The sequence below is a fragment of the Poecilia reticulata genome, linkage group LG4, assembly GCF_000633615.1.
Source record: "Poecilia reticulata strain Guanapo linkage group LG4, Guppy_female_1.0+MT, whole genome shotgun sequence".
NCBI classification, from domain to species: domain Eukaryota; kingdom Metazoa; phylum Chordata; class Actinopteri; order Cyprinodontiformes; family Poeciliidae; genus Poecilia; species Poecilia reticulata.
This window is the reverse complement of record NC_024334.1, coordinates 24807228-24833787: the sequence shown is the minus strand read 5'-3', so window position 1 is coordinate 24833787 and position 26560 is coordinate 24807228. Positions and strand designations below refer to the sequence as shown.

At 39.0% G+C, this 26560-nt stretch overlaps 2 protein-coding genes across 3 annotated transcripts; both read right to left on the bottom strand.

Moving 5' to 3' along the window:
• Positions 1-7580: 7580 nt before the first annotated feature.
• mknk1 (MAPK interacting serine/threonine kinase 1) lies at positions 7581-13272 on the bottom strand. Its single transcript, XM_008407033.2, has 14 exons — positions 13118-13272; positions 12490-12552; positions 11962-12064; positions 11748-11846; positions 11569-11666; positions 11386-11465; positions 11218-11291; positions 10586-10690; positions 10448-10503; positions 10255-10350; positions 9975-10169; positions 9270-9434; positions 9129-9172; positions 7581-8927 (listed from the first exon to the last, which is right to left on the bottom strand). The coding sequence occupies exons 2-14, from the start codon at positions 12541-12543 to the stop codon at positions 8708-8710; spliced, it is 1389 nt and encodes a 462-aa protein (XP_008405255.1). The 5' UTR covers positions 12544-12552; positions 13118-13272; the 3' UTR covers positions 7581-8707.
• Positions 13273-14488: 1216 nt separating this feature from the next.
• Positions 14489-21468, bottom strand: mob3c (MOB kinase activator 3C). Of its 2 annotated transcripts, XM_008407034.2 has the most exons (4): positions 20048-21432; positions 16810-17394; positions 15904-16106; positions 14489-14837 (listed from the first exon to the last, which is right to left on the bottom strand). In XM_008407034.2, exons 2-4 carry the CDS (start codon positions 17225-17227, stop codon positions 14808-14810), a joined length of 651 nt encoding a protein of 216 aa, XP_008405256.1. In that variant the 5' UTR covers positions 17228-17394; positions 20048-21432; the 3' UTR covers positions 14489-14807. The 2 variants fall into 2 exon arrangements, with proteins under 2 accessions (XP_008405256.1, XP_008405257.1); XM_008407035.2 differs by lacking the exon at positions 14489-14837 and having other exon boundaries at positions 15964-16106; positions 16814-17394; positions 20048-21468.
• Between the last annotated feature and the right edge of the window lie 5092 nt (positions 21469-26560).

Here is a 26560-nt window from a genome sequence, read left to right as displayed (position 1 = left end):
TTTTGTTTTGGTGGATTTGAAAATGCTGGTAACCTCATGATAGCCCTGTAATCTCTTTAATTTGTTTTGAAACATAAAAATGATATTAAGCAATTAGTGTAGCACAGTGGTTCCTCTTCCAAGCATCACACAATGTTACTGCGAATAGTTAATGATCAACACACCAGAAAGACTTGAGAAATACGGTACTTTAAATGCTGCCCTTACATCTGCTTATAAAGTAACTACTGAACGATAATTTGATTCGGTTAAAATCGTGTTGTAAGTTGAAACTTTAGAAGCACTAAACACTAACCAGAAAAGTCAGATCTGTGCCTATTGAAAGATAAAATCCAAACATAGCTCTATTACTTTTTAATAATTTCTATTTGCAAATTTTTCCCTTTTCTAATAAAACCGCTATTATCTAAGTGCAGTCACAGGCTGTTATAAAAACAGTTTACAAGACAACAGCAATCAAAACTTTCGCATAATAATTTGAATGTGGATGCAGAAGCCTCCATATTTCCCTTGCTATAAACAAAATAATTTTTACTCAAACTGAGACTGAGCAACATATATCTCATTTGTCCTTTATCACAGGAAAGAATAAAAACCTCTCATCGAGCCTAAAGCCCTGCACACACAGACAGGTGACAGAGTAGACAAATTAGAGCAAAGAGCTAAATTGATCTGGCTGCTGATTGATTTTCAGTTCTGGTTTTGTGAGGTTGTTTTCGGACAACTGCACAAATGTGCTGTATCAGACAGCACATTTCAGACAGGAAGGGATTCTTCCAAGTTTCAGGGGTCACAGAGTGGTCAGAAGCATAAGGTTTAAAACCCTTAAGGAGATTGTGAAACAGTTTTTTTTTTTAATGCCCACAACTATTAGCATCTGAACACCAGATTAAGCAATATTTATCTGTAAGAAGATTTAGAGTCCCTGGTAAAGTTTAAAAGATTGAATTTACCGACATGTAGAAACAATTTCCAGCTTATGAAAATTTGAAAGTCAAAGAAATTAGGAAAGAAGAGAAATTTTAAAAATGTAGATTTGTATTTTCCCAACATAAAATCCAAATTTTTATTTTTTTTTTTTAAATAACAGTATTTCAGTTTTCCTGAACTTGTTTGTTTAAAATAGAAACAGAAAGTTAAACAGAATAAAGAATAAAGCAAAAACAATTCAGTCTTACATCGTACTGAATCGACGCCCTGAATGCGCACGACGACACTGCCCTCTAGTGTCGCTTCGCAGCATTGCCATCACAGGAACTGCAAAGCCCTTTCCAGATTTAAAAATAAATATTTTCTAATCATTAATGTACCTTTTTTTCCTGATCTTAGACTCTTCAAATGTAAGCAGAATAAAATACATGAGGTAAATTGACACACATGACATCAGTGAAGTCAAATCATTGAGGACATTTTCCCTTTGAATATATAACAGTTTTCTAAAAGGAATTCAGTTAATTAGTGCAAATTAAAATAGTTTATTTTTGCCTGTTGAAGCTGTTTCTCTCTCAAACAAAAGCTGTCGTAAATAAAGTAACAACCTCTGCAACAGACTCTTTGAATCGCCAGGCTCTTATTGCACTTGTTTAATTAAGTCTATTCAGCTTTGTATCATCATCATCATCACCATCATCACCATCATCATCATCCTTGCATCATATTTATTCATTTCAATGAATAGGATTATGTCACACAACAGACAGCAACAGGAATTAGAACCATTCTATGTGTTTATCATGTATCAAATAAACACCTTTCATTAGAGGTGAGTACGGAGAAAATGTGTTTGAAAGGATTTTATCAGATTTACAAGAGACAGAAAGTAACCTATATATGTTTTTGTTGTAGGCTCTATTTTTTTCAATGCAAAATCACTTGTTCTGAAGGATATTTTGATGACTTGTAACAAATTAATGTTTTATTCTCTCATGCAGATAAAAATGTCCAAAATAATAAAAATAGTTAAAAAAAAAGAAAAAGAAAGAAGAAATGTCTTTCATCAGAGTCACTTTAAAAATTGGTCTAAAAATATAGTTTTATGGATCATATTCATCGTTAGGGTAAAGTTGTTAATAATACTCAGTAATTTGTGTGTGATGGCTAAGATGGGAGATTATCTGAAAGTTATCTTTTTGCAATGAAACTAATACGACTCTGAAGAGATTTACGTGTTTGCCCCAAATAAAGTTGCCACCATTTCCCCAAAAGTGAAAGGATCAGTCTGTTGGGCCTGAAGCTTATAACTTAAATAAACGTCCATCTATTGTTTGTATCCACTTACAGCATTAAAAAAACAACATATTTGGCCTTGTAGCCGTTTAATTCATGGGAAAAGTTGCTGACTGGACAGTTTTTCACCGGAGTCACCGACACCCTCACATCCTCCACAGGGAGGATCATTTAAAAAAGAGCAAAAGAGTGGCAAGTTGAGTGGAAGGAAAAAACTGGAAATGTGACAGAAAAAGCTTTGTGAAGATTGTGAAACAAAGTTTGGGAGATATTGAAGAGTCATAGACTTATAAGGGTGAATGTTTTGCCCTTTTAAATAAAGGATGTGGGGGAGGAATGCTGTAGTGAGAAGCAAGAACAGCTACATTTAACACAGAACTGATGGTCAACGGTGCCTCTTTGATAATACACACACAGCAGCAGAAGCAGCACACAGTGAGTGTAGTGGGGTTTTTATCACTGTGCATATATTTCTTATTAAAATGATAACAGAAAAGTCTGATAGGTCAACAGATGGGTAGTAATCTGAGGTAAATGCAGAGACAGAAAGTGTGAAGTGCTTCTTAGGGATGGTGTTGCTGTGATAATCTGACACAGAACATTATGCGTGTTTAATCCAGAAGTGACGTCAACAAACTGATACAGAAGACTGTCTGGTCCTGCTCACATAGCAGCAACAGAGATAAGACTCAACATGTTAGTGATGCACAGAGAGAGAAAACTGGACTGAGAAAACTGAAAGATAGGAATTGAAGTCTACAGCATATTCCTCCCATCCTCTATAAATTGTATAAAACACGTAAGCATTGCATCATTTTTCCTTTTCCCTTTTTCCATCTGGATACTGAGTGCACCTTAGCGAGTGCAGCACGCTGAAAGGAGGGAAAAAAACCTTGAACAACCAAGACTTGAATCATCAAAAAAAGTACATCTTAGAGAAGTAGTTTCATGATCATGCAGAGGTCCCCCCCCCCCCCTCTCGAATAAAAAGACTGATAATGGAACATTTTAGCCCACACTTTTAGCTGCTGAGAGTTGATTAATCACCTCGTTATCTCTTTCACTGACTGGCCATCAAACTGGTCAGACCTATGAGCGGCAGAGAATCTATGGAGTATTGTAAAGAGGAAGATGATAAAACACCAGAACCAGCAACGCAGATGAGCTGAAGGCAGCAACATCTGCTTCCATTACACTTTAGCAGAGTCAGAGGCCAATCAAATGTACTGCACAGCACATGGAGACACGTTTCAGTAAGGCCTCGCGTTTCTGCATTAAACATCTATTTATTGGTCTTATTCCTGAAAACTGAGCTACTGATATTCAAATGACCAGAGATTGCACCAGGAAGTTTGGTTTTAAAGCTAACTGGATAACCAGCACAGCTAAGACCAATTCTGAACTGCATAAATCCCATTGTGCCGCCTTTCAGACCAGCGTGACCTCATCTCTCACCTCGGGTTGTCAAGACATGTCATCCTCCTCATGCAAACACTGTGAGGCTTATTCCTGAGTCTCAGGATTAAGAGAACCCTGACTGTGGCCACTTATACACCTCGATTCTCAGACTCCAGTAACAGCAGGCAGCAGCCTTCGCTGTCCGAAGGGATCACAGAGTTTGGACTCGTGTGTTTGGGGACAGCATGTGTGTATAATGATGAGTAAACATGGCGCTCTGGTTGTTGCCCGCAGCTGTCGTCCTGATGCCAAGTGATGGGCAATTCGCTAAGAGGGGACTGTTTGCACGGTTGCCGCCGGTGTTTCTCAGATAACAAATGAGTTTATCCTCACAACCTGCACACTTTTCTTACATAACCTGACAGGATTTTTTTTTTTTATTTATTTGTTTTATGGCTTCATGTTCGTAACGACCACTGACAACGGCAGAGAACGCAAGGCTCCAAGCTGACACAGGAGATGCTCTCTTTATTTACGTTTCACATGACATACAGAATGGAGACAAATGTTAGTTGTTGGGTTTTTTTTTACACATTTCGAGTTGTTGCCGCCTTACGCAACAAGTGATGTGAACTGCGAGAGAATCAAACTCAGAGTTGTCATATAATGTTAATGATAAACTGTGTCAGTGAGGCTTTCAGAGCAGTCTTTTTCTCAATAGGGCTCAGCTGGACGCACATTATCTTCCATCCTCACATCCAGAGCAGCAACAACAAACAGCAGTCAGCCTGTTGGGCACAAAATAAGAAATAATCTGCCTATGCTAGTTTTTTTTTTTTCACGAAAGAGAAGAACAAAGGGCATGTTTCTCTTTCTGTTGGAGGAAGGACACCGTCTATCCCGGAGAACAGCAATAAACACGTAACAATATCCTGTAACACAATTGAGTAATCACAGGAGCTGCATGACATGTTGTAGCGTGCAGCACGGTGGCCTTGAAGAGAAACACACAACGGCACATCCAGAAAAGATAAAAAAAACAAAACAAAACAAAAAACATACAGCAGCATTTTAGAAAAACAAAAACAAGAAAAAAGAAATACCACAGATGGTTTGTAAAATTAGGCAGTTTTCTGTTGTTTGCTCTTACTGGTGATTAGAAAGCTAATGGCTAAAAAAAAAAAAAATTTTCACAGATTCAATAAATGAATCACAATTAATGACTCCCACTATTTTTAGTCAATAAATCTGAGAAAGGTTAGGAACAAATGCATCGATGCAGAAATCCTGCAACCCCTTCATATTCAAAACTGTTACAAAGGAAGCAGAACAAATTGTTTCCAGAAACAGAATCGGTCAACATTTTGAAGTAAGAGCTCAAACATAGTGGAAGGTCTCAATTGGAGCATTTCTGATCTCATGTATCTTTAACAGTCTCTTTTTCCAGTTTTTTCTTGTATTGAAAAGACCTTTGAGGTCCATCAGATGCACCCGTCCTGTAGTAGGACAAACAGTCGTCCAGTCAAGTCCGTGCTATGTGGAGGAGGATGTCTTCTGGTCAGGCAGCAGCAGTGTGGAAGTGCTCTCCTTGTTTTCAGAGGTCAGACTCGTTTTATCCCCGTCAGCACCCGTGTCACTTTACTCAGATCCCTGCGGCTCCTTGGTCTCACTCTGACAGGCGGCCAGAGCCGAGCTGTCCCCCTGGTTCGACGTGGACTTGTGAGAGGAGCTGAGGGAGTTTGTGGGGCTGATCTGGACGGCCGTCGTGTCCTGCAGGGTGTGCTCGCTCATCTCCATCTCGAAGGCGACCGTCCCCATCCGCATCAGCCCCCACTTCTCCCCTCCCTGGGTCTTCTGAGCCATGTGGGACAGGGGTCTCCTGCTGACCACGCAGCAGGCCGTGAAGAAAGCCAGAGCCAACAGCAAGAGGAGGGGCCCGATGATGATGGGAGGGTTGGCTGCCAGGCTGAAGGTGCCAAAGGCAAAAGCTCCGACCAGGGTGATGTTGATGCCGGCCAGCATGATGCACAGGCCGCAGGCGCAGCACAGAGCTGGGGAGGGCAGGTTCTGGGACCGCAGGCTGCGCCGCTCGGGGATGTTGCTGGGAGCTGATGGTCTTGATTTCTCATCAGGTAACACCATGTCTTAACAGGATTGGACGAAGCACTTCATCACTGCACACAGAGTTTTGTGGGAAAAAGTTTCAGTTTTTTAGTCGTTTTTGGTACATTTCTCAATGTCTCAATCGTCATGTTTGAGGACCTTTAAGCAAAAGTGTCTCCACAGTAACATGAGAGACTGTCATGTATGATCAAATTGTCTCCAGTCAGAGGCTTCTTCAGAACAGCTGCGATACGGACCGTTACAGGAGAATCTCCCGCTACAACCTTCATAATCTACAACTGTTTGAAGAAACATTTCATTTTATTTCAGGATGAATGATTTTTGATTTGAGGCACACAGATCTATACACAGGCAAAACTGGAAGAATCACATAAACCATTAAAAGTTCATTTCAGCAGCATTATTACAAACTACTCCGCGTCACTTACCTTTTATTGAACCCGTAGTCCTGCTGAGTGCCTGGCCGCGCGCTGTCTCTGCATCCTGTTGCACAGCAGCTGCGGGGTGAATGTTGTCTCTCCCTACAGCAGGTGAACAGCAGAGAGCAGCTGCTGCACTGCTCGCCTCTCACCACTAGGAGCGCTAAAGAGTCATGTCAAACATCCAAATATCCTTTGCTCCGATAACGAGAACGTTGACAAAATAGGAATCAGTAAGTTACGGTTAATTCTTAAACTATTTAAAATAATTACTGAAAGTTTTTTTTAAAGGCTATTACAAAAACAAAAGTCACTGCATAAAAACGGAGGTACTTCTCAGACCTCATATAAATCATGACAAACTATTTCAGAGGAAGCCCGTTTCCTTTTCCTTTTCTTTTCTTTTTTAAACCAAGCAATTACTTTCTACATCCCTGCCCCTCCCTTCGGCCTTCAGCTCACACAAAAGAGCCTTTGAAAATAAAAACTACTGACATCCCCCGAGTCAGAGCGAGTATATTAAGAGATAACCGTTGAACACAAACCAACACAAATTACACAAGAGCTGAAATTTCAACATTTTTTATTGAGAACACGACATCCCAGTGGAAATCTGCTCCATGCACAAGAACAGCTTTGCTCATCAGGTCCTACATCAAAGCTCTGCGGGGCTCCTTAATTGCGTACCCATTACCGCATCTCATTTGATGCCATTACAACCCGGCATGAGGGGGCGGCGGGGAGGGGAAGGGTTCTTTTTATGATTCATAAAAAACAAGAGCGAGGGTTTTAACATGGCAAGTAATTTTTTCCTGATGTTGTCTCAGAGCAAATCTCTCTTAATTCCTGCATGACAATGAAAGCTCTCAGTTGCTGAAGAGATGGGGTGACCATGGCAACAGCACNGGGGGGTCTGTTCGAGGGCGGCCAGTAAATTTACAAGGGTTCAAAGAAGTTCAGGTGGATACTGCAGCCCGAACATGAACCAAAAACAAAATGAAGTCAAAATACTTCAGCTTGCTCAATCCCTTTTTCTTCCATGTTCACATTACCAGATACAAAACTAAACAAAATACACTTACAAAAATAAATCCCTTCAATTACTTTAGGCCAATTTCTTACTATCAAATGTAACATGAGAATAAATCCCTTTGACTTTCACGACTATAAGTAAGAATCACAGCTCAAGTCTACAAAAAAAAAAACAAAAAAAAAAACACTCCAAATACACTAAACAGAGAGCAGAAAAAAAAATCAATATTTGTTGTGGTGTTTCTTTTTTTTTGTTTGTTTTTAGAGCAAAACAAAACCTATCTGGAGGATTGAAATAAAGATAATAAAAAAATCATAATGCTCTGCATACATTATATTTTCCTCCTACCATGGAAGCCCATTCAGACAACTTCAAAGAAATTGAGTCATAGCCACGCTTTAATGCTAAAATTATGGGTTGTAAATATATTATTGATGATTTTTAATTCAAATTATGAAATCTCAAGTCACAATTCTCAATTAAGTTTTATAAAATAAGTTATAATTCACATTAAAAACGTGAGGCAGATAACCATAATTTTGACTTCGTATCTGGACTTATAATAAACTTGTTTAAAAAAAAAAACAAGCTGCAAAACAAATGGAAAAACAGAATGAAAAACACAAAAATTATCTAAAAAATATGTTACCTTTTATAAATGTATATTTAATTGATTTGACTTTAAATATACATTGCATGTAATGATTATTATTACCTCAGTTATAACTTTGACGCTCATAAACAGCAACTATGACTTTAGTTTTCTTTGAAGTGGCACAAATGGGCTCCTCTTGCATTCACTCAAACTAAGTTCATCTTAAAGTACAGCAGTGCTACAGGTAGGTTGTGTTGCAGTGAAAAGATCCTCAATTCTAGCACCTGAATTTCACACTCATGCAATTACACATAATGACATTAACTGGTAATATGAATAAAAGGTCCAGGTTTCTCCAAGAGTCGTCCACTTCTATCCTTCAAATATAAACACAAACATCCAATCACCTCCACATATTTGCTTTAAGAAGCACAAATCGTCCCTTTTCCGAAGCTTAATAGTAAAATCAAAATACTGAATAATTCACAGCTAAAAAAGAAAAAAAGAAGAAAAATAAAATCTGCAAAAACAAAATGATTTTTGCGCGAGGACAGTAAACAGCTGCACCTCTAAAACGCTGTTATGCTAATGATATGTCCTTGAATTATCTGCTGGTAACAACAGAGGTTTTTGTTGTTGGCTTTTTGGTTGAGAATTACCAATAAATACATCTGTAAAGCTTAAAAAATACTTTTTTTAAAAGCGAAAAGTGATCGAGAGTTTAAATTCTAGGCAGCTTAAAAAAAGTGTTGGATGTAAAGTTAGTCAGCTCTGATGCCATGTGAGTGCTCCAATAAGACTCCCTGTGCAAAACAACAAAAACAAAACAAAACAAACAAACAAAAAAAAACGAGCTGGTAGAATCTGATATCGGTTAGTGAAGACAACCAGGAGGGAAGCTGTGCTGGTGGCTCAGGCTGCGAGGTCATCAGAAAGAGGAGAGAAGTCCCCGCTGCGCAGAGCGTTGGACTGGGCCCGTCTGCGGGCCAGCCGGGAATTGGAAGGAGGGGACAGCCTCATGGAGCAGACGATGGACGCCGAGTCCTCCTGCTGCTCGTCGTGCTGGGAGAGCTGCCGGTTAAAGGCGATGGCTTCTGCTGCAAACTGGGTCAGGTCCTTGGTGCTGCTGTTCCTGAAAAGAGGAGATTCAGTTTTTTAACGACCAACGCTGTCCGCACGATCCACAAAAAGCCACTGGACGAGGAATTAATGCTCTAAAAAAAAAAAAATGTCCCTTTCAACTCAAAATCATTTACTTCTCCCTTCCGCTGCCTAAAATGTGTCCGTTTTGTTTCAAAGCATCGTAAAGACATAAAAAACTCGCAAAGCAAACCTCTGTAGGACACGAGGAGTTGGAAGACCTCTCTCTGGTGCATTCTGGAAATATATTTAAAAAAGGATTAAAGCAGTTTACTCCCAGGATCAAATCAAACAACACAAGCCCTAAACGTGAATATATGTAAATAATACCGACCCCCTGTAACCAAGGATGCTGCAGGACCTGAGCAGCGCTGAGGCGCAGAGTGGAGTCCCGAACCAGCAGCTTCGATATGAGATCTTTGGCTCCGTCTGTGATGTGAGCCCAGTCCTTGTCTGGAAACTCGTACTTGCCCTCCTGGATGCTCTCAAACAGGAAACTCTGAGGAAAGCAGTACGACGTAATCTTACTTCTTTCCAAACATAAATATGATGACATTTTAAAAGACATAAACACTTATGGTGGATAACGTTGCATATTCAGTTTCAGAAGTGACCGACGTACAAAAGGTATTTCTTGATTTAACTTTTGTAAACAGCGAAATCCTGGGTCTTTTAACTCGATGGGAAGCAAGTAAAACTTGTTTTTTTTTTTAAAAACATATCACTATCACATCAAAATGTAATGTTTTGTATGGTGTTTTCTTTAAAACGTTGTAATTTTGTGTTTTTAATTACATAAAGCACCCCAAACCGCCTTGCTGCTAAAATGTGTTATTCACACAAAAATGTATTGATTAACACAAAGACCTGCTTTTTGTCCATTTCTCTGGACCGTCACCTACTTGACAGATGCAATGATTTATATAAGCATTACTTTATTTCACATGCATGGAGCTGGAACTGTAAAGCTCTATCAATGCATGTAATAATGCGTTTCTGTCAGACTTTATAAGCACAGAAACTAAATTTGAGAGCACACCTGGCACGCTCTGCATGCTTCCCCCCGGTCCCACCCGCAGTCGGTGCCACAGTGGCCTGTGAAGGGGGGGCTTCCACTCAGCAGGATGTAGAGGATGACGCCGAGGCTCCACAGGTCGCAGCGCTTGTCGTAGAAGGAGGCCTCGTCGGTGAACGCCTCCACTACTTCTGGAGCCATGTACTCCGCTGAGCCGCACTGAGAGAAGCGAGACGTCAGCGTGTTAAAAAGTCACGTCCGAGTCGTAAATCGGAGTTGGGAGTGAAATGTTACGAGCCCGTACCGGCGTGGTGAGCTCTGGCGTCGTTATGGGAGTACAGGCGCTGCTGAGCTTTACTCCGCTTCCCAGATCAAAGTCGCAGATTTTTACTGGTGACACCTGAGAGAAAACAGAAAAGGGGAAGGACATTTATTACAGCCATAACAAACACGTACAGGGATAACCGCCTCCCTTAAAGCTTAAGAACGTCACTTACCCGGTCGGTGTATTCGCACAGGATGTTTTCCAGCTTGAGGTCCCTATGAGCAATTCCTGAGAAGTAAAAAACACACTCCAAAATAAATCTTTTTCACGTCAAGATTTCGACACGTAAGCTGTTCAGAAATAAATGTACCCTTTGTGTGCAGAAAGTCCAAGGCTAGCGCAATGTCCCGGACCACCTTGCTGGCCTCCAGTTCGTTAAAGTGCTTTCGGTTCTGGATGTGTGTAAGAATGGAGCCTGAGGGAAGAGACGAGGATTACCTGCATTTCTGTTTACAGCGCCTTGCAAAAGTTTTCAAGTACAGAGGACTATTTTTCTGCCATAATCCGAGAGCACACATTTTCAGTCCGAAAGCAGGAGTTCATATCTTTTGTTCTCGAAACTTTTTAATACTTTTGCTTACGTTTTTATTTTGAAAGCAGGACTTCATGTCTTTCTTCTGAAAACTTGAAATGTTTGTACTCAAAGTGTTGTACAGACTGAAAATGTGTGCTCTTGGATTATGGCAGAAAAATTCCTCCATTTTCACACTCCTTTTAATTTTTAGCATTTTTGAAAAGAAATCCACAGTTTACTAAACTTTCTTTATGCTAGCTCAACGCATAAAATCCCAAGGAAATAAATTTGATTTCATGGTAGCATATTGGAAAAAGCACAAGAGTTCTGAATACTTTTGGAAATACTGAGAAAGCGATAAAAAAATAAATAAATTACATAAACGTGTCAGATGTGTGCAGATGGCACCGTTAATATTTCATACTTGCCTCCTCGCAGCTTTTCAAACACCAAGTAAAAGTACGAGCTGTCTTCAAAGAACTGGATCAGTTCCAAGATGTTCCTGAACAGAGGCATTCAGAGCTGTTTAGAATCGGTTTCATTTATTGTTTGAATGTGTTTTTAACAGAGATGACGAACAGATGGCATGAACTCACTTGTTTCCTTGACACTGATAGAGAGTCTCCACCTCTCGAAATACTCTGCTTCGGCTGTGCCCTGCGGCCTTTTCTATGATCTATGATCCCAAGACGACACGCAAGACATGTTTAGTTGTCTATATAAAAACATACAGTTGTAGTTATCTGACAAAAAAAACAAAACTAAAGAGAATTACTCACTTTCACAGCAAACTCCTGTCCATTTTGCAGGCTCACACATCCTTGAACTTTAGCATATGCCCCCTGACCAAGCACCTCATCTGTCAGTTTGTACAGATCTATGAGAGAAAGCAGGACATCAACACCACTGTTTCGCGTTGTCAAGCGATGAGGACGACACTATCAAATAACTTCATTACCATTAAAGGTTCCTGTGAAGCTGTCGGTTGCTCTAGTCCGTTTCTTCTTTCTCCTTTTGGAAAAATCCGGGATGTTCACCGGCTGACTTTTCTCAATCTCTGCAGCAGAGCAGAAAATTCTTAATCTACACGTGTAATTTAACATTTGCCAGGACGTGCTGCCATTCAAACGGGCATGCATACAGCCGCTACAACCATTACAAGCGGTGCATACCTGCTGTACCCTGCGAGAGGGGCTGCGGTTCTTCCGTGATGTTCCCATTGTTCTGGATTCTCGCACAGGTTTGTCCTACTTGGCCCACAGCCAGGGGGTTACCCTGTAACACAGAGAAGCAGGCCGAACAGCCAGGGGAGGGAGAAAGGGGGGAAAAAGCGAGAGCAGCCAGAGAAATCAGGTGGTGGTCCAGCAGAAAATGCAAGAAAAACAATGAATAATATGTCCACTTGGGCTTGGCTGTTCAGTTTCACGAAATCTTATTCATACAATCTTCTTTTTAAGAAGTCTGAACAAAGTTATAGTTGCACTTTTAGCATTAGTAACCCATCTCAACCCTGGTTACAAATGCAAATCTTCACTCAACCTTTTAGAGTGAATGACTCATGAATAATGGTTGAGCTTCTGCTTTTATTTGATCAGATAAGGCCAGGCAGTGTGAGAACTACTTCCAGTAAGCTCAACATCCTGAAACGCATTTCAGGAAGCGAAAGCAGAGAGATAGTAAGAGATAAGAGCAGACCAAACCTGGTGAGGATGCTGGATGGTCTGCAGCTCCGACATCACGCCATGCCTCACCATATCTGCCAACTAAAGGATTACAAACGGAATTAGTGAGAAATTCAGTGCAAGAAGCTGGCCAGGAATGCGTAATAACAAGCTACAGCGTGTAGGGAGAAGGGAGTACATGTAAAGAATTTGAGCTATGACAGTAAATCACCCAAGTATAGAATTATGTAGCTTCTGTAGAAATGCATGTCTGAATTTGTCAAATATTTTTAGCTTGGGTGCATTCAGTCAAAACCGGATCGGCTACAGCTTGTAAACTTATTGGTTTTAGTTGTATCCGAAGTAAACCTAATGTCTTCTTTTATAGAATGCGGATGGTCTGAATTTTATCAACAACCTGATCACTTAACAACTCGTCCAAAAGTATGGAATTAGCAGTTCTGTTCGTAAACAGCCCTTGTTTTTTGTTTTTTTGTTTTTCCCTGCTACTTAGCCATCTGTGGCTAAGGCTAGCTAACCAGCTAGGCTAACTTCTTCTATCGATTCATTCCTAGTTGCTTGACTGTTGACGCTAACGCTGTCACGAGAGAGTTCAAATAATCCCACATACGCAGTCAGATAAAACAAAATAGAAAAACACTCTTACCTGGACTCCAGAGCAGCCAAATCCTTCCTGTCAAAGCCTCTGCCGCCAGCTGATGTGAGCTCCCATTGCTAACTGAGATCAATCAGTCAGGCAGCCAATGACGCACAGGGCGGGAAAACACATAAGCAGCCTGTCGGCCCGGCCCTTTCGGTTTTCCCGTTTTTCTATTGGTGGAGAATGAGGCTGCCTGCGTTACGTGACTATACGTGACTGGCTCCACGCCTCAATCCACGTAGAGGGGATTTTTTGTGCGTGACGAGAGACTGTTTTTTACGCAGCCTCACGCCCCTTTCAGAGGGCTGACAAGTCAGCACAAAGAGGTAGAATGATTCAAACCATGTCACTATTAAAACCATTATTATTTTATAATGTTATACACTGAATAATGTCCAATTTGCATTTGGACTACGGAGGGCTAATAGTATCACAGTTCGCCAAATAAAGAAATTGTACTCTATATCTATTCCAGATATTCCAGATTGTGAAATCAGTTGACAGGATTTTACAGGAGTCCCTAACACTTTGTTTTCTGGTCTTTGATGGCTCCCTTCAGGATGTAGAGTTTGCTGTCTAGGATGTAAGACACAAAGGGGATCATCCATATCCTCAAATTTTAACCCAAGACGAGGACAAGGTCTGATAAAGCACACTTTATAAATGAATGTTCATGTGTTCGTAAATGGGATTTGTTTTTGATTTTTTTGTATTTTTATGTAAGTACAAAATAAACACTGTATACATTTAAATAAGGTTTTTCTAGTTTGATTATCCACTAATACCATGTTGTGACCAATAATCTTGAAAAGTATGGTTATGGCGGGTTTTCTCTGTAGTTGCAATTTGGATTTTCCAGGTTATTTATGCAAGTGATTAATACATTTCAAAAGAAATAATTATTTTGTTGTTAAAGCCTCTGTTTCATGTACACTTGCTGAATTGTTTATCTTTAATTCCAATTTCCAGTAATTTAATACTTATAGATTTAAACAACAGGAAGTAAATTCTTCCTGTTAAAGGGGAGTTTTCCTTTCCACTGTCGCCACATGCATGCCCACCACGAGGGATTGCTGCAGTCAAAATTTGATGAATTGAATTGATTGCATTGTTTGACAACTAAGATCAATTTGAAACATATAGTACTTTTCTTTTTTGCATTTTTCAAAAGTGTGTTAGTTGTGAATTGCCACTGTACACAAACAAAATCAAATCAACATAACATTTATATATTTTTTTGTTTATGACCCTTTATCTTTATGTTTTGAGGACTGCGTCCAGATATTAGTCACATTTATTCTTTTTCTTTTGATAGAAGCGTAATATTTGATGGCCTTACTATGCTTTTATTTTGCAATAATCAAAAACACGCTCAGAGACGTTTAATAAAAACATTTATAACCAAAAACGTTCATATGTCAAGCACAACACATAAAAACTTAAACTTGAAGCAAAACCACATAAAATGCAAGGAAAAAAGAAGTGGCGTTTTGCCAAAGGTGGACACAGAAGTATGAAGATATAGCACCTCAAAACGTGCACTGTCTCTGAAGATGCAGCATCTCTCTCCAAGGGCGAGGGAAAGGTGAGTAAAATCCATGAAACTGTCCAACGTTTAGAATGTTTTACAGATGATGTTCTCTCCGGGGGCTCAGATAACGTCATAGTGTAAACTCCTCTGTCCATGTGCTTCTCGTCAAGTACATATCTTCTCTGTCATCTCCCTCTGCAAAGCAAAACGAGGAGTGAGTTAACACAATAAATATTCAGTATTTCCAAAGAGATCCATTGTAATAAACTGAAATTAGAGTTTCAAAATGAAACCGATATTTGGGGGTGAGATTTCCCGCTTTTGTTCCTCCAAGACCAATAATGAGGACGTTAAAAAAGAAAGCAAGTAATAATGTGAAAACAAAACTGGATTTCCTTTCTCTGCGAATGCTGAAATAATCGTCTCATCTTCATTTTTATTTCTTCGTGGAAAGAGCTCCACAGCTCAGGCTTCATAGCAAGAATAATTGAAACCTTTCGCTGGCACGGAGAGCACAGTTCTCCATCTGCTCTGATGTGATAGAGCTCTCTGCTGGAAAAATGCTACAAATTACAGATTCTTTTCTCATTACATGACTGCAAAGAGTTGGCGTGTTGTTTTAGGCCAACTGGTTCAAAGCAGTTGAAAACCTCCGTTGGAGAAGGAAAGTTGAGGTCAAGAAATTTAACATTTATCCATTTGCCATCAATAAGCGGATGGGAAACTGTTGTCATGGAGAAAATACAGCTGATGTGTCAAAGTGCTTTATATTTTTGTCACACTGTAAGCGCCCCCGCCCCCCTCCCCAGAATCACCCAGAATCAAGCTCCATTCATACTCCCATTAACTCTGACCAGATTTCTGGTCTCTCTTCTCTCTTTCTGGGGAGAAATATTCCTGCATCATAATGCTGCCACTGCCATTTTCACCATTTTCCTGTGCAGTGTTAGCTGCGTTGAATCATATCTTACATGTTGCTCTAAACAAAAATACAATTTTGGACGTCATGACCAGAGCACCTCCTTCCACATGCTTGATGTATGAACTGAAAATCGTGCATAATTTCTCTTCTGTAACACAATTATCCAGTAGTTTCTGTTGGTCTAAATCCCTCTGAAATTAATAGAAATTTTCAAAAAAGCACCCCATAGATATAAAATCTTTAACAAGGCATCGTTTGTCTTGTCTATGGTGAGTAGGGAATAGCTTTTCTTTCATTCAATGGACAGTTAACAGAGTGGTGTGGATGTTAAAAACTCACCAGAGGCTCCAGTTCAGAGTTATCGATGAGACTGAACTCTGAGATGAAGTAGTAGTAGTGTTTGTAGCAGGTGTTGATGTGGGCCTCAGCGCCCATGCTGCAGATGCTGTCAAAGTGATGGATGTAAACATGCACAAACACCCTGAAGAGACGGCTCAGGATCTTCTTGCATACTTGCTGGAAGTTCTTAGGAAATGGTACACCTGAAGGAAAGAAGCAGGAAATGAATAATTTCCCATTTTTGTGTCAACATTGTGACATTGGGTGTTGACCAATTAGGGCTTTGACTACAAAAAAAAAAAGTCATCTGAAAACCGCTGCGTTTCATTCTAAGTCAAGACAATAAAACAGTTCTGAAAGAAGTCAATTCACTGAGGTACGCATCTGTATTATATGATTATTTTGCACCCTATTATAAAAACAACAGCTCAATAGGAAACATCCTATTAGAAATACTTTAAGTGCAATAACCCAAATGGTACATAAAAGTCTTGCTAGTCGTACAAAATAATAAAATAGTTGTGCCTGTTAGCCTATGGGTTTTTATAAGTTCATGCAGGAAAGTGGTGGAAAAGCTATCAAGTTGTAGTTTTTCCAGAGTCTTGCAGAGGATCATTTTGATCTGAGCCCCAACTCCTGAGCTATCCCTCATTTATGCAGGCATTTCTCACCTCTCAATAAATCAGTGATTATGTTTGTCATAAAAAAAATATTGCCACTGTTATCTACTCTCTGCTAAATGCCAATATCACTTTCTAATTAACCTCATATTGAACTAGATCCTCTTGTTGGAAAGCATAATGAGGTCGCATAGCAGGCACTGATGCATCACTGCACAAAACGCCCGGTCCTCTCTCAGATGATGCACTCAGTAACACCTTTCATTTGAGAAGTTCTCACACACACCTACTCTGGTGGGGAAGATGTCCTCATTGTTGATTAGAGACTCTATCCAGTCCATCAGCAGGTTCATGTACTTGATGGCAGGCAGCTTGGTGGGCTTCTTGTAGTCCTCGCCATCCTGCCATCTGTACTCGTACTTCAGGCCCCCGGACATGATGGGGCACGTGCGCTCGCTGCAGTACTCGCTGACTGTGCCATAGATCAGGTTGATCCTGTTGAAGAAGTCCACCACGTGAACCGCGATCCAGTCGTTGAGGTTCTCCCCCTCGGGCAGCTGTACCACCTTCCTCAGGTCCAGGCCCGACTTGAGCGAGGCCTGGGCCTTCTTGTAGAGTTCGAAGCGCTGCGTGCCGGGCTCAAAGCGCTTCCTTGGCCTGAACGTTTTGGCTTTGCTGAACACTTGTCCGAGACACAGCGCCATTGGCTCAGCCGCTTCCCCCGAGATAAGGGGAGATTAGGGTCTCCACAATGAAGAATAAGTTTGAGTTTGATAAAGCTGAGCCTCCTGAGTGAATGAGAGGGAGCAGCGTGGTTCAGGTTACCAGGGGTCAGTGTCTGTCATGTGAAGATTTCCAGCTGAAACTTTTTCTGTAAAGAGCAACAACAGTTGTGTTAGACAGTCCAAAATTTTAAAGGAAACAACACAAAATCCTACCAGTCGAATATGCAAATGGGTTTAATTAAGAATAAATAATAAAAAAAATGTGTTGCTTCATCAGCTGGGATCAAATCTTCCTAAAAGTTGATACTGCATTAACTTTTTTAGGGATTTTATGTGACAGACCTCGACATAGACACAGTAGGTCTGCGTAGTTGTGATGTGAAAAACAAGCATGTTTTTTTGTGTTTTTTTTTAAATCTTGAGGTTCAACCTCACTGAGTCAGTGCTTAAAAAAATCATTTTCCTTCTCTGGCACAACAACAACTAAACTTCAGCAGTGACATGGAAGCTGCTCATAGTTGATGGGAAAATTAATTGAGCTAAATAAAAAACAAAACTGGAAGGAAAGCAAAAGCGTTATGTTCTCCTTCCAGCAGAACGATATAAAATATATAAATGGAGCTAAAATGAGCTGAGAATGGCCCAGTCAAAGTCCAGCATTAAATTTAGCTTAAAATATAAAAGGGGCTCTACATTATTCTGACTGAGATACAGAAAGTTTGGGAAGAGAAAAGAGCAAACTGTATGTGTCTAGACAACAATCTGGTGAACACCAGATGAAAAGGCACAGCATGATTGGATCTACATGCATATTATGCAGTTTCAATTTCTCACACACTCTTCAAGAGCCACAAGACACACCGAGGCGAGTTTCATTGAAACCCCTCCTGCTTCAGCACACAACGTGTTTGCTGAAGCAGTGGTGTTTTGTCAAATGTGTAGTTTACAACAGCGTAGTAAACACAGCATCATAGCAGAGAGGAACAGCTATTATTAAGGTCACACTTTTGGAGGAAGAGGAAATAATGACTGACAAGCAGCAACATTTCATTTTATTTTCCGTGTTGACGGAAAAAAGAAGAACGAAAGGCAGCGGCGGGACTCATAGTCACTGCGTCGGACCAGGACCGAGCAGGGAGAGTTTAGTTTTTTTAGTTCGACTGCATGTGTTTCTTCATACAATTCCTCATCTAAACTACTCATCTTGCTCTCTGGCTGAAAAAAGGACTTATTGAAGTTCAGTAGTTGGGGCTGTTTTTCACATTAACAAACACAAAATTCTTACCAATCTGACCATCATTCATCAGAGGGACGAAAAGTTCGCCAGGGGGTTGTGACAAGACGGGGCGGACTACATGAGGCTGTGAACAAAATGACACGAAATGGCTCGACCATACAGAAACCTGAAGCAGTTGACTAAAGTAGGCTAAACACAAAGGCAGTCCACACTCTTTAGATGTTTATTTGAGAATGTTTTCTTTTTGAAAACTCTGTTTTCTTTCCACTTCCCAACAAAGCCCTACATTTCCAGACCTTTTCTTAACTAAGCTGTTACTCATGATAATTTGAAACTAAATTGTCTAACAATAAACACACAAATAACCTCTGAGGATAAGTTGTGCCTTTATTAGCTCCTTTGAGGTCCGTGAGCAAAATGACCTTTTCAGTTGGCTTTAAAAATAGCAGCAATTTGTTGGGACAAGAGTCAGGCCACTCGAGTCAAGCCTAATTGAGAAAATAAATGCCACACCGTGACTCCCTACGGATTAAATGTCCTCAGTGAACTCAGCTCACTGGTGAGATGGAACAGCATGACAGAGACCCCTAAATGTTTTGGTAAACAAAACTAAACAGGAAACAGCAGAATGAAAAAAAAAATACTTTGAGAAGAGATTAAGGTTTCTTCAGTATGAAAAATGTATTTGGGGTCATGAAGAGCTTGTTGAAGTGAGTTGTTTTAATTATTCCGTCGCGTTTGCTTGAGAAGCTGCCTTTAAATTTTGCACAGGGAGTCACTATAGGTTTGACATGGCGAAGCGTGAGGTTGCAATACGACACTACTGTATATCCGCGTTTGTGTCCCGAGTCCCATTTTTAACTGCCGTTTCCTGTTGCTTTTTCCCTTCCTGAAGCCACTATGCCTTCTAAAAAGCAGGAACTTCACTATCATTTGACTCCACGTTACAAACCAAGATGTGGGAACTTTTGTACATTTGTGCACCAGACAGTTTTGATCAAATAGGTCCTGGTAACAAAATTATAGTTTTAGATGAAAAGACAAAAAGAAACACAGAGACTAGTTCTCAGTAAAAAGCAGCATTCACACTGGGATTGCTCTCAGTTCACCAGAGTGGAAGAGTGAATACGTGGTCATGGGACAGCAGCTGATGTGCCAATAAAAGAAAAAAGGGGGAGGCACATTTCCAGAGTTTCGTTTGACGAGTCTGAGAGACCTTTTTTTTTCAGCCAAAAGCAAAACACACACCAAACTTGTTTCAAAACCCATCAACAACTGGGAACATGACAGTCAAAATGACGACGAAGTGACGTTAATTTTGTTCACTCTGCAAGTCTCAACAACCTCACGCTAAAACAGGTCTAATCATGCTCTGGGAATAACAGGCACTTCATGCATGCTTTTCTGATTTTAACAGTTTGACTCTGACACACCGGAGTAGTAGAAGTCCACAGAGAAGAGAAAAAGAAAAAACTCCTACAGAACAGATAGGATAACAAAAAACTTCTTCAGCAGTGAAGAATGTGAAATTAACTGAATGGATGAAACTCTCACCACTGTACCTCACTGAAATCCCTCGGCGGAGAGTTTGGGATGTGGCGGAAAGTCGTTCAGAGAGGATTATGCTCCCTGTGGAAGTCAGAGCCAGCTGTTCCCTCTCTGGCTCCTCTCAAACCTGCCTCTCCGACGGTCAACCGGCAGTGGAGCTCTTACTTTGCTCAGCAGCACGGGCAACACAGAAAAGCATAAAGAAAAACTGTTTGGTTTTTCTTCCTGTGGATGATGTCACATCCTGACTTTGTCTGCTAGCCTCTGCTGTTTACGAATGTATGTCCACATGTGGGTGTGTTTGTAGAGAACCTATAAATTTAAATAGAAAAGGCTTCCCAAAGCATGACTCTGCCCTCTTTCCTTTCTTCTTTTTTTTTTTTTTTCCTTTTGTCATTCAGTAAGACGAGTAGCCAGCCCACTTACTTCACCCAACCCCAGCCCTCTGGTAAAAGTCCTAAGAAAACAACCCCTTCTCATGAACCACATGTTAGACAGAGGCAGAGATCCCACAAACATTTCTGGATGCCTGGGAGTCTGCTTGTCTTTTTTTAAGACTCAATACCATACCATTAAAATTCTTTGCGTTGCAGAAATGCTTGAGCTAAACTTACAGTGCTCAGAAAAAGGGCAGCTCTTTACCTCTTAATGTGATATTTATGGGAGAACACGCTTTGAATCGTGACTGGGGCGCCTTGAGGAGGCAACTATTGTTATGGTAGTTGACCCTCCCTTTTGTCTTGGAGAGAATGAGTGTCACTGAAGTATGGGAGTCTGTTTCTAGAGTGAAACCCAACCTGGCAAAAGAAAAGCCGAGTATGGACTCGTTAACGGGTGCCCTCTTGTGTAGGAGGAATACATGTGTAAATATACGTGTGGGCTGTGAGATAAGTTAACATCTGGAGTTTCGGTGAGTTGTTTTTAAAAGGTACATATCATCTTAACGAGCCTGATTGGATCAACCGGCTACAGAGGAAGTCAACAAGTCAGAGAGACAGAGAAACGTTTCTCTGAGTCTGGTTCTGCTGGAGGTTTATTTATCTTAGAAGCATGTTTTTTCCTAAATAGCTTTGTAGAATGGTAATTATTTTTATCCAAACTGAATATTTCATGCTAATTTTAACTGCTGCCTAAAGTGAAGGCGGGTGTGTATTTTTGCTTTATTGCACAGATTGTTATAATTATTTTTATTATTTCCCTTTTGTGAGCCACTTTTTCCACCCCCCATTAATTACTAGTGAGACGTTTTTAAGCACTTGAATTAACTTTAAAGCTTGGGTTAAATTTATTTCAATGAGATTAGAGGTGCCAAATATTATGCCATCACTAATTTATTAAAATGTATTAAAAATTGACATGGCATTTTTCTCACTGAATAAAGTTAGGATTTTTCATAAATTATTGATGTCAACTGCTGTTTTCTTTATTCCTATTTGTATTTGATTCTTGAGAATAGGGACAAAATGGGTTTTAATTTTCCCAATTTTTCTTTTTTATTATTTCTCAACCTTATGTATGCAAATATGAGAAATATTGTTTTGGAAATGTAAAGATGTTAAGGTGCAGGCTCCCAGTTGCAACATTTTTATTTTATTAATTTTTAATCGACCTGACCCAGAACTTTGTCTGACAAAAATAAATATACAATGATTTTTAAAATACCACATTAGTGATATTTTTACTCATTTTTACAGACAAATGCTTGTCAAGAAACAAAAGAAATATTTAAAACAAAAACAACAAAAACTAAAATTAAGCTTTTATTTCACAAAATTTCATCAGAGTTTTGTAAATTGTCAGTTATGGAGTTGACACATCATGGTTGTGACGAGCAACTTAGGAATAAAACAGAAGAAAAAAACTAAAGAATAACATAAGCTAACCAGAGCTAACTAGCCCTCTTGGCAAAGAAAGAGAAAGGAAGAGGTTCTGGTGCCCCCCAATAATGCCTGTTTTTTTATTTTTACATTCTTTTTATGTCTGACGGTGTTGACAAAAACTAGGGACAAATTTCAATGGAGTTGGAAAAAATATAAAAATGATTTTTAATTCAATTTATTGATACTTTTATAATTATTTATATGACTACTTATACTTAATTGTCATAATATATAATTTTAGTAATTGTTTTAAACTACTCTAATGTATTGAGTTCTGCTCCAGGACAAGGAATTTTACAGGCACCAGCCACCTACTACAATGTTTAAAATAAAAAAATATATACAGCAAACACCAGGAAAATATACATTATTGTGCTCACATGACCCAGGTTAGTTTAGTCAAATATTTGAAAAAATTATATTTTGTGTATATTTTATTCAAATTTTGTGCTTTATCCATAGGAACTATTTTGTCCCTATTCTCAAGAATCACTGCCGCTGCTGTTTTCTTTATTTCAATATGTGTTTTCATCTATATCGATAATTTTAACAAATTTGTTAAAATGTCTGTTTTTGCGCCATTTCAGCTGGTAATACGAAGTACTGTCAGAATCAGTCAAGTGTAGTAACCATATACACACACTAGATGTCGCCCTGATTTAATGTGATAGATCTGCAACATGAGCCATGAGGAAGTTATAAATAAAGAATTGCAATTGATATGTTTAATATATTTGATCTTTGGAAATAAATAATTTGTTCACTCTTAGGAAAATTCCTTAAGATTAAATTTCTAGATTACATGAACTCAAAATGTAGTAAGGGAGTCCAGATAGTACACTGTCAACACATTAAATAAAGGTCCAAAGTTGAAAAATAAGATTTTTGTAAATATCTAAATTTTTATGCTGTAAAATCTATGGATCAAAGCATGTGTTTTATTTAGTCAATTTTAGTTCAATATTTAGGTCAAAGCTCTGAAATTTGGAACTGCAATAGGAAGTGGGTCTCCAGATCTTCCACAGGGGATCTTAATAACTTTGGGTAAAAATGATCAAGGACAAGCAAATGTTTTTAAATGTAACTATAATAACTAATGAAAGTTTGAGCAGTTTTTCAAATTTTTCTTTCATGGAACAATGTCACTGAATTTCCACAACAGAATAAATCTTAAAGAAAAAAAAAAGATATACTTTTTTAAATAAAAACCAACATGAATTTGAGATTTTTTTTTAAATGAAAACAAACTTCCTATGGTAGATATTTATCAATAATTCTCAATAATTCTAAGTCGTCCTTTTTCAACTGAATTAGTTTTATTTAGCTGGACTGAGAGCAAAAATGTCTGTTTGGATTAAGTTTTTAGACCTCTGGTTGAAGGATGTACATATTTTGTAGTTTTAAAAAATGTCTACATTCACTTGAATAACGAGTGAGCATATACAGTGTAAAAATGTAGTTAATGTTTTTTTATATAATTGGATCTCAAAGCCTTAAACTTTTTTAAGCTTCACATCATATCATGTTACTCTCTCATCAAAAACATTGAGTGTTGCTTTGATTCGTTTTAGAAACTCTGCGCTGACCCTTCCGATCTGTGTGTGAATGGACGGACGTGTCTTGTAGTGTAAACACACCGAATGATCAACAAGAAATATTTAAGTGAACGACCGTCACAATTTACTCCAAGAAATGGATGATTTCTAATGTGTTTGACTCATGTTAAGCTAACTTAGAATATTTTATAAATGCCTTTAAAATCAGATTTTTCAGAAATTCTCAAAGTATCAACAGAAGGAAAAAATGGCATAAAGAAACAGATACACACGTGAAAATAATACAAAGAATAGGCAGGGCCTCCATTAAATTCTTTTTGTTTAATGTTGCATATAGAACAATGTAAATGATGAATGGTGTGGATGAATCACAGAGATAAACGTGCGTATTAATCCACCTTGCCCTAAGTTCTAGTTTTCCTCTTTCCTCTCAGTCTCACTGTCATCTTTAAACAATGTGTCAGAGGGGGAAGTACTACCAGCCGGGCCTTTTTTTAAATTTTTTGTTCGCCTGTCACTAAGCTCTTAGCTTTCTCATAGTTATTTGAAAACATGCTTGTCATTATTGTGGCAAACCTGGAGCAAAGCACCTTAATTGAGTGCACCTTAACTTGCATGGCAACTTGCATGGTAAACACTCAAATAAGTCACACATCACTGGTGCTTCCGGAGTCTGGAAAGTAAGAACATTCTGTCACGTTAAAAAACATTTCTTGTACATTTCCCCTACACGACATTTGTGCTTTTATTGTGTGTGTGTTAAAATCTGTCTGATAACCTGATTATTAATTCTGATAACCTGATTATTAATTGTGTGCGAGAAAGGCGACCACTGGAAACAGAGGAAAAATCATTTGACTGTTTTATAGCTGAATGACAAAGCATTACAGCTGTACAGCAGGTTCACTGACCTGCTTCAGATCATTAAACGGATCGTCATGTCAGCCAATTGGCCAATCGGCCAATCACAGAATCTAAATATCTGCCCACTAACCTCATTTAAAAATTCAACAAACATCATGTCTCTATCTTAAGATATGAAGTTTGTTGCTTAAATGACTTCATACCAAACATAAGGTTTGGTTTACGGCTTTGCGGAAAGTAGCTATCGCTGCCATTGGGTGATACATAATCTGAAGCAGGTTTTCATCTTATCTTGGTATCATAAGCGCTGAATGAGAACTCTACTTCGTAAAGATGTGACTCTTTTATTCCACAGCGTAGGCTGCCTGTTGGAAGATAAACACTGCTCAATCAGTTCTTCTTGTCTAGGTGATAATTTACCTATCAAGTATTATCTTATTAGATAAGACGTCGTCAAGCTACTTGAACTCCCCCCGACCATTTCGGTTTGACTCCTATGTTTTGAAGTTAATGTCAGTTTTATAGTTTTCTCTTTTCAAAATGTATTTTTCTCATTCAGTCAAGAACTTTGTGTCTTGTAGAAAAGAGACAGGTATCCTCAAAGACAATAAAACAATGTCAAAGGAGTATCAGTTTTGAGATTGACATTACTTACTCTCTTCTCAATAATCAGTGGAATTATTATTATTATTTGACTAGATTTCTGCATTTTCCACTGCTATTTCCATCATTTTAAAATATTTTGATGTTAAAATATTACCTTAAATTTATTTATGCCATTGGCATGAACAATGTTGAGCTTAAAATGTATTTAACCTCCAGAAGATGACAGTAGGAAATGTAATTTATTTGCGTTGTTATTATTAAATGTCAAATTTTTTCATTTATGTAGGTTTAAAAGTATACATTTTGCTTGTACCTAAAATTACATCTTGCACACCAATGTTGAAGATGTTGGAACCCTCGACTTTATCCAACTCTCAGGGACTCTCACCAACTAATACTTCAGGCCAAATAGTATTTCCAAGCAGGAATGGACATAGTTGTCAATGTCCATTTTTAAATTCACTTTTTATCTCAGCTCTATGGCTCCTGTTAGAGGGTCGAATACATAATGGCTGCACAACTGAGTCGGAGCATCTCCAAAAAATGTGACTCTTGGGGCTGTTCATGGTCTGCAGTGATCACCGTCTAGCAAACGTGGTGGGCCGTGTGGTCTGGCCAAAAAGTGAGCTACTTCAGCTCCATGTTGTTATTGTAGTTACTGTGGGTTTCGAAAAAGGAGCTAAAATACACGGTACATACCAACTTGTGCAAATTCATAAGTAGAAAAACTCCAAAATAAAAAATATTTGGCTGAAATATTGCAGTTTTTTTGAGAGCCTACTACTGTCGCCCATCTCTAAAAGGTCCCAAACATTATAAACATACAGTAATAAAATAAAAAAGACACAAAAAGTCAATGGAGATAGCAATATTGCCCTCCTGTCTATGCATAAAATTGCTATTTCCATGAGGGCCTCTTAGACAATATGCAGTATAAGTTCTCTTAGGTGACGTTCACACAGCAGGCAAATGCAACCTATATCCAATGTAATTGTTCATATGCATCTCAATTTTTTGATGGCAGTCTGAACGACTCTATTAAGTTTTCAAGCCCATGAATTCCTATCTGTGCCACTTCCTTATATGCTGTACTAAAGTGTTAAAGCTGACTTCACTCTGAACAGTTGCGTCACATTTTATGACTTGTGTCATTGATGTGAGACACACATCATAATTCTGCTCCGGAAAAAGCCAGAGGTGGTAAATCTGGACGTAAACAATGAGGCTCTCATTGTTTACGTCGCCAGCAGCGACCAACATTTGGGTTTCTTTTTTCTTAGCTAGCATTTGTCTTGTGCATTTTGTCTTGTTATGATCTTTTGAAAATACTGTCAGCTCCCACTTCAACAATGTTAAATATCTCCATTTAGATGGCAGCATCCTTTGTTATTTCATAAAAAAAAAGTGTGCTGCTGTGTCAATCTGGGGGTGTAAACCTTTGACACAGAAGTCTGATTGAGCGCATTTAAATAGCATGAACAAAACAAAAACAAGCAAATATATTTCAGCAAATATTGGAACAGAGCATCAAGACCTGCTATTTGAATTAAGTCTTAGTGTCCACTTATTCTAGCTCTGTGTTCATGAGTATCAAAAATGTAACTGTACTCTACTCAAGTGA

What these genes read in the sequence shown, in the direction of transcription:
- mknk1 (XM_008407033.2), bottom strand. Translation starts at nt 12,543, where the DNA reads ATGGTGAGGCATGGCGTGATGTCGGAGCTGCAGACCATCCAGCATCCT. An exon ending in CCATCCAGCATCCTCACCAG is followed by an intron (nt 12,065 to 12,489) that starts GTTTGGTCTGCT and finishes TCTGTGTTACAG; the next exon opens with GGTAACCCCCTGGCTGTGGG. An exon ending in GTTTGAAAAGCTGCGAGGAG is followed by an intron (nt 10,691 to 11,217) that starts GCAAGTATGAAA and finishes CTCTTCCCTCAG; the next exon opens with GCTCCATTCTTACACACATC.
- mob3c (XM_008407034.2), bottom strand. Translation starts at nt 17,227, where the DNA reads ATGGCGCTGTGTCTCGGACAAGTGTTCAGCAAAGCCAAAACGTTCAGG. An exon ending in CATCTTCCCCACCAGAGTAG is followed by an intron (nt 16,107 to 16,809) that starts GTGTGTGTGAGA and finishes TCTTTCCTTCAG; the next exon opens with GTGTACCATTTCCTAAGAAC. An exon ending in ACTCTGAACTGGAGCCTCTG is followed by an intron (nt 14,838 to 15,903) that starts GTGAGTTTTTAA and finishes TTTGCTTTGCAG; the next exon opens with AGGGAGATGACAGAGAAGAT.